Source organism: Colobus angolensis, unplaced genomic scaffold (assembly GCF_000951035.1).
Source record: "Colobus angolensis palliatus isolate OR3802 unplaced genomic scaffold, Cang.pa_1.0 Scaffold231, whole genome shotgun sequence".
Lineage (NCBI taxonomy): Eukaryota > Metazoa > Chordata > Mammalia > Primates > Cercopithecidae > Colobus > Colobus angolensis.
In genome coordinates, this window is record NW_012115500.1 from 1,859,908 (window position 1) to 1,867,758 (window position 7,851).

Below are 7,851 nucleotides of genomic sequence, written 5' to 3' on the forward strand. Positions count from 1 at the left end.
GGCAAATTTTCAAGTTTCTCTAAGGATTAGTTTCATTTTCTGTATGTGCCACTTGGCTTATATGGTCATTGAGTTTTCTATCAGCAATATTTGTTGTCTTCTTTGCTTTTTTCTCCAGAAAAATTACTCAAAGGTGCAAGTTAAATCTCGAAAATACACAGTATCTCAATACCAGTTTCTAAAATATTTCTGCAAGAAGTTGAGAAGTTTTGAAAAGATATGCCAGAATGAGCCATCATACAGGTGCTTTTGCTAGGGTTCATTAAAGAAAAGAAAAACTTGCCCCATTTGAATAATGATTTATCAGGCTTTAAGAAAACTAAATATAAATCAAAAACCTTAGGAAAAATCAATTCTTATTTTCAGATCTTTATTTATTAAGAGGGGGTGAAGAGTGGGTAAAAGCAGGGATGTAATGTGAGTAGTGTATACCAATTGTGCAAAATAACTAAAACAATTATGAAATGCTTACATATTCCTGACCCGTATAACTTGAATTACGAATGAACCATTAAAGACAAAGATTCTTAATCAACCTTTTATCTTTTCCTTTTAAAATGCAAGGCATCAAACTTGAAAGAGCTATAACTATTTTATTTGATGGTAACATACAAACAAATGACAGTTTAGATAATATTTTTAAAGTGCTATGATCATTGTAACTTTAATCAGATCAAACGTAATTATTATTAGCATCATTTACATTATAGCTGATTTGTCTAAATTCTAATTACAATAAAATATGTCATGTTTTATCTCATCAAATAGTTTTTATATTGAGAGTGAAGGAAACAGTAAAACAGTCAGAGGAAAAATTAGTGCCATATCCAAAAGCATTACTTCAGAAATTTACCTTAATATCATATTTATATTAAAATATTTCATTTGTCTCCATGATATTTCTATGAGATATTAGACTGTTTGTCCCTATATCCCTATTTTACTCATGGAGAAACACACATAGTATGTTTAGTAAATTTTTCAAGTCATTCACTATGTCAGAATAGCACTGGGAATATAATTTATTATATTTTTCTTATACAATCCAGCACTAACACAGTGCCCTAAAAGAGTAAGTATTCAATAAACAGTCATTGAATGAAAGAATGGACAAACCATTCTGCTCTATGAAATCTAAAACATCTATCGTATTTGCTATTTCTTTACTCAGTAAATTGAGCAGGCTGGAGGAGCAGTTGAGCAATAAACTTTATCCACTCTCCTACCCACAAGTTCAGATTGTCACCTGAAGGGGCTTTGTAAGATGGTACTGTCTGGTCTTTCCTGAAATTATGCACTTCCAGGATGTCCCACATTCCCCATAGAGTCATTAATCTGGTTCATGTAACACTGGCTTTTGTGGTGTGAATGAGGTCCACCAGCTTCTGGTGGAGGCCAAATATCCATTATTAGTAATGAACGTATTACTGATACCTAGCCTAATGATTTTTAGTGAAACCGTTTTATATCTTGGTCCTAAAGAACCATAGTTAGTGGCAATCCTTGAAAATAAATCACTCGGCTAGTATTGGCTCTGGCTATCTCAGGCCTTGCTGATGATAATTACAATGCTAGAAAGGATAACTCAATTTATTTCCTGAGTTAATTTGTTTTAAGTTCAGTCGCAACTGTAAACATGATAAAAGTCACAGAGACATGACTTTTAGAGTTGATAAAAACAATGTGGTAAAGAACACGAGTATTTATATTACTAGGAATATGACAAAAACGTAACAGTCATTCCCAGTGAAGCACTGTTGTGTAGATTAAAAATTGTTATCCATGTCATTGGCACTGATGACCAGTTACCTAAAATACAAGTAAGACATCTCATAAAGACATTTAAGGCTAAAATGAATTCCTTAAACTTTGATGGCATTCATATTTTGCCATTATGAAAAAGAAAACATTTTATTTCACAGAAAGAATATATTAAAGTGAAATGAAAATATTTTTACATCTGTCACCCAAATTTAGTGATTGATCTAAAATTTCACACAGGTGACATTTTTATTAGGACACAGTCTGGAGAAATTTCAGAATTCTACATCTCATTTGCTAATATTTTAAACAAATGATTCACCAGACCTGCCTAACTGAATGGTGTATTTCCACTGGACTGAATATCCTAATTATCATTCAAGACATATCTTAAAGATTTATCAAGCATTTATTCTCCATCTTACCATGTCTAAAGCTCAGAGATATTTTGAGCTCTAAAAGAGTATCACAAGAATTTATAGCAGTTTGTAGTACAACTGTTACCCATTCTTAGAGCAAAGCCACAACTAAAATAGAAATAGACATAAATAAAATAAAATCATTAAGCATCAACTTATTGGGTAAATTAAGTTTAGATACCCATATGATGCAAAAAAGTCACTTTTATATAAGCTTCCCCATCTTTTAAACTTAGAACACATGCTATGTTGTCATTAAAAAAATAATAGCTAACTGAAGCCAGGAATTCCATTTTGTAATTGTGTCAATTATTTTAAAGACACCATTATTAAGTAAACTTTAAATTAGTTTGTGTACAACCTTATAGTGATGGAAATAAGATAAATACAAGCACCACAGCAAACACACATAACAAATTCTTGAAACTTAGACCCTTAAACATGTCTGCTCATCACTCAATCCATTTGGCCACCTTTTCTGCCCACACCAGGCCAAAGAGCAAAATGTTTTCGCAGAAATTCTCTGGGTTGCATAATCTTAATTGCCGGAACCATTGTGGACAAAATATCTCATTTTTAAAATCTTAAAGCACTTGTAAGGGTCATACATGTGTGTTTACTGTCCTTGTTGCTTCTGTCCTGGGGAATTTGCTTCGCCAGAGCTCTCCCCAGGGCGGGGTGCAGGAGTGAAAGGAAACTGAAATCCATAGCCATTGTACCCATCCAAGTAGACACATTGGAAGAAACTGATGGGACCTAAGGAACAGAGTATGACAATTTGTTAAAACATGCAGAACATGAGCGAAAAAGCACAGTGAGGCAGTACAGTGCGGCAGATAAGGTCACAGATTTTGCCATCAGCTTCTGTAGCTGTTGGCAAGTTACTAAACCTCATTGTGTCTTGGAGTCTTCATGTATAAAATCAAAACAACGAAAACCTCACAGAAATATTATGACAGTTAAACGAGTTACATGTGCTCTTAAAATTCTTCCTGGTACATAATAAGCCTTTAATAAGTGATAATAAAAGTGGTCTGGCAGAGAAAGTCAAAGTTCTGATCACATAGACATCTGTTGATGTACATAGCAATCATAGAGACGCAGTCACAGGTTTCAAAACACGAGCTTATCAATATGCAAAGCAACAGACTGTGTGTGTGTGTGTGTGTGCGCGCGCGCACGCATGTTTTATAATGTCACAGAGAGGTGGTTGCCAACATCTAAAAGTTTTGTTTGCCCTTACTTTAGAGGCAAGAGCTTTCCTAAGGTGGTTTGATTGCTCTTTAAGCAACCAAGGTAGCAGCTCTGAGTAGAAAGCAAAACAGGAAAGTTAAGGGAATGTGGTGCAAGTAAGGACTCTGGACTCAGTAAGTCGGTGCTCTCAGGTAGCAGCTTTGGTAAAAGATGGCAAGTTTAGCATCTCCTCACAATCTTGAGTGCCAGACTTCCAGTGTTTTCTCTCCTATCCATTGGCATTCTGTCACCCAGCCATAGACTTTTGCAGAAGGCCAGGAAAGAAAAATGATAATTAAAGCTAGTGGTGTGGGGGAGATAAGGAAGACGGCCCAATCTATATGAGACTAGGGGTTTATGAAGTAGAATAAAGCAAAGGATAGGAAAAAGGAAGCTGGAGATGCAACCAGGCAGTATTCCGATTCCATTTCCACGGGTCACTGGGTTTTGAGGGATGACAATAGTTTGAAGAATCTTGAATTTAGTTTTCTTTTCCAATGCATCTCATCTGGAATGATTTCTCTTTTCTTCTATCTTCAAACCGAAGCAATAATACAACTCTCCTCTCTTCAAGTATGTGGAGGTTATGGGGGCTTGGGAGTTAGGCAGGCTACAAGAGGGACAGTAGTAAAGCCGGCCCTGCACGAGGAGGAATGGCAACCCAGTGCTAAAAGTAGAAGGGCCCATCGATGACAGGCTGCCTTCCAGCTGCTTATCAGAAGTGGACACTGTTCTGACACACTTATTTCATTGATGTTGAATAAGCTGATAAAATATTATTATGACTGCAAATATCAGAGCTTACATTTAAAGGTTCATGAATATTAGGCTATAGAACCGCCTTATTGTAAGATGAAGATAGCAAATATCATTTTGATGCAATAGATCCCCCAAATGAAGTTAGAATATTTGACACCATTTTACTAAAAGTACTTGTGTTTTGTTTTTAATTAAAATTTTTACTTCAAAATAATTGTAGATTCACATGTAATTGTAAGAGTTAATACAGAAAGATCCCATATGCCTTCACTTAGTTTCCCTCAGTGGTGACATATTGTAAAACCATAGAACAACATTCCAACCAGGAAACTGGCATTGACACAATTCATCTGTCTCATTGAATTATATTTTAATAGTTATTTATAAATATGAGATTTCAAATGTTTATGTGACTTAGCCACAAATTATTACCAGTAGGTTAATAATTGGGAAAGTGTTGCTATATAAAGTGAAAATATGTCCAGATTGACCTATAATTCTTTCTTATGGATTTTGTAATATTACTCAAAAGTTTCATAAGACTCTGCTTATTTCCCTATATTTCTCACAACCTTATTATATGAAGGATTATAATAAGTCTCTTATCTACTGCATTAGTTCCAGTATCCAAAGAAGTACTTGGAACACAGTAGGCATTCAGTATCTGTCTAATGAATCACCTATTAGTACCGAGCAGGAGGCACTTGCTATTGTAAGGGGCATTTTAGTAATTTCCTGCACAAATACATCCAAGAAGCACTGGAGAATCAAGAAACATCATTTCTTCAGACAAATATCTAGCTCTTTACTTTAAAAGCATTCTGTGAAAGAAACTTCAGTTATACCTATTTCAAAATTGCTTCCTTTACGCTGTTCTGCAATGACGTTAATGCATATGTAGATTCAAAATTTATTGCTTTACCATATGAACAAAAATGTCTAATTTGGAAGAACCGAAATAATGAGAAACTTGGGCATTGAATTTTGTAACTGCATATGAAGATTGATTAGATTCCAAAAGAAATGATCCCAAAGATTGAATATTTAGAATCTACTATATATCTAGAAAAATCAAAAAAGAATCTTGAATCTTAGAAGTTTCCAAGCAACTGAATTGCTAAAACCTATTTCTTCATTTTTTTCTACCTGATATAAAAAATTTGGCTTATTACTTCAGCTATCCTATTATAAAGCAGACGGTAACACACATTCAAGCATAGATTCAGCCATAGTACTAAGGATCAAAAATATGAAGAAGGATTTGCGATAAACGCCACTTCAATCATTACTTGCAACTCTTCCAACTATGTGCCTCTTGCCTAACACAAAAGTGATACGCTTCTCTTTAAAATACAAATGACCTACTTTAATGTTATTCTTCATGTCTATGCTAAAAATTTTCTTCTTTGAATACTGGTCTTAAGAGAGTCTAACATTTTTACATAGATGTAGCATCTTTAATATAGAATGATTTATTACTTTTAATCTCATTATAAACTTACTTTTCTGCTTCTTTGTTGAAGACACGTCTTCAGTTTCTTCTACTGGATTAAAAAAAATCAAAGTAAATAACTTGTACATTTACAGCTATTATATAAATATGTATGGGACTGAGAATCTCTAAACAGGAGCACACTGTGAAAGAAACAGGAGTTACTCTTTTTATAGTATACCCCAGATTTGTACACAAATTCTATTAATATTTTCAGTATAAAATTTGATAGACAAGAGCCAGAGATAGAAAGGGAGCCCATGAAAAAAAATGGCATGCTACAAACAATTGTTTAAATAGGAAAACTGGCCCTGATGTGTCACATATTCATTAACGAGGATAGTTGACATGCATCCCTTTCCTGAGAAGAGATCTTTGATGCTCAGAGTTACAATTTGGTAAGGGTAAAATCTGGCTAAAGATGACCATTTTAGTCAAAATAATTCCAAATTTGGAGGGACATATGTTTTTCATGATCATCCTTGCCATGAAAGTAGAGCAGCAGCCCAGTATCCTGCATTCTTCCCTTTTTACATCTGATTCACTGACTACTTATTTTTGCTGTAGCAATATACATCACAAGTTTATGTAGTGTTGGATAACTTGGAACTATTCCTTTGAATTCCTTTCCTCTGATTAGAAGTTCTTAACTGGTATCCATGAATGAGGTTTTGGGGATTTTTCTGTAAAACACTAAAATAATAAGAAGTTGTGAGAGAGAGAGAGAGAGTGTGTGTGTGTTTGTGTGTATATGTATGTTAGTGTGTGTGTTTCATAGAAAGTTAGGTTTATATATCTTAATCAATTTTTCAGTTGGTTCTAGAGCTGTTCCCCTCAGAGTGTGATCTATGTACCAGTAGTTTCAGCATCACTTGATTCATTTACGTAAATGCAGATTTTTAGGTTTTAACTCAGACATTTAATTCTAAGGAGACCTACAGTTGATCTGTACAAACATTAAGGTTTTAGAAGCACTGGTCTATGAGTAAAAAACCTATTAGGGTGGCTATTCTTAATTCAATTTATATATATATATAATATATAAAGACATATGTATATATGATACATATATATATCTTTTCTCAAAGCACTATTTTCCACATTGTAGTTAATTTTGGGCAATGGCAAAGAATTTATACTTTGTTGGCTAGAACAATGCTTAGGCAAATTCTTATTGCCTGCAGACAAATTTAGAAGTGGAAGAGAAAATATTTATTTTTTATATGCAAACTATGTACCTGGCAAAGGTCTAATACCCAGGATCTATAAAGCACTTAAACAAATTTGCAAGAAAAAAGCAAACCACCTCATTACAAAGTGGTCAAAGGACACGAACAGATACTTTTCAAATGAAGACATACATTCAATCAACAAGTGTATGAAAAAAAGCTCAACATCACTACTCATTAGAGAAATGCAAACCAAAACCACAATAAGATAACATCTCACACCAGTAAGCATGACTGTTATGAAAAAGTCAAAAAATAACATATGTTGGTGAGCTTGCAGAGAGAAGGGAACACTTACAGACTGTTGGTGGGTGTGTGTATTAGTTCAACTATTGTGGATAGCTGAATATCCACATTGATGACAGTGTGGTGATTCCTCAAAGAGCTAAAAACATAACTATCATTCAAATCAGCAATTCCATTGCTGGGTAGATACACAGAGGAATATAAATCATTGTGTCATAAAGACACATGCATATATACATTCATTGTGGCACTATTCACAATAGCAAAGACATGGAATGAATCTAAATGCCAATCCACGGTAGACTGGATAAAGAAAATGTGGTACATATATACCATGGAATACTGTGCTACCATAAAAAAGAACAAGATCGTGTCCTTTGTAGGAACATGAATAGAGCTGGAGGTCATTATCCTTAGGAAACTAATGCAGGAACAGAAATCCATATATTGCATGTTCTCACTTATAAGTGTGAGCTAAATAATGAGAAAACATGAACACAAAGAGTGGAGCAACAGACACTGAGGCCTATGCCAGGGTTGAGAGTGGAAGGAGAAAGAGGATCAGAAAACGTAACTAGTGGAGAGTAGGATTGATCTGTACAACAAACCCCCATGACATGAGTTTACCTATATAACAAGCCTACACATGTACCCCTAAACCTAAAATAAAAGTTCTTTCTTTTTAAGATAATACATTCTACAGATGGAGAAA

At 34.3% G+C, this 7,851-nt stretch overlaps 1 protein-coding gene across 2 annotated transcripts in view; it reads right to left on the bottom strand.

Moving 5' to 3' along the window:
* Positions 1-577: 577 nt before the first annotated feature.
* Positions 578-7,851, bottom strand: part of TRDN (triadin) — a 420,523-nt gene continuing 413,249 nt past the window's right edge. For both annotated transcript variants that reach the window (XM_011944454.1, XM_011944455.1), the window contains 2 exons: positions 5,675-5,713; positions 578-2,936 (listed from right to left, as the gene is read on the bottom strand). In XM_011944454.1, the coding sequence (XP_011799844.1) occupies positions 2,797-2,936; positions 5,675-5,713 (179 nt within the window). In that variant the 3' untranslated portion in view covers positions 578-2,796. The remainder of the gene's footprint in view (positions 2,937-5,674; positions 5,714-7,851) is intronic.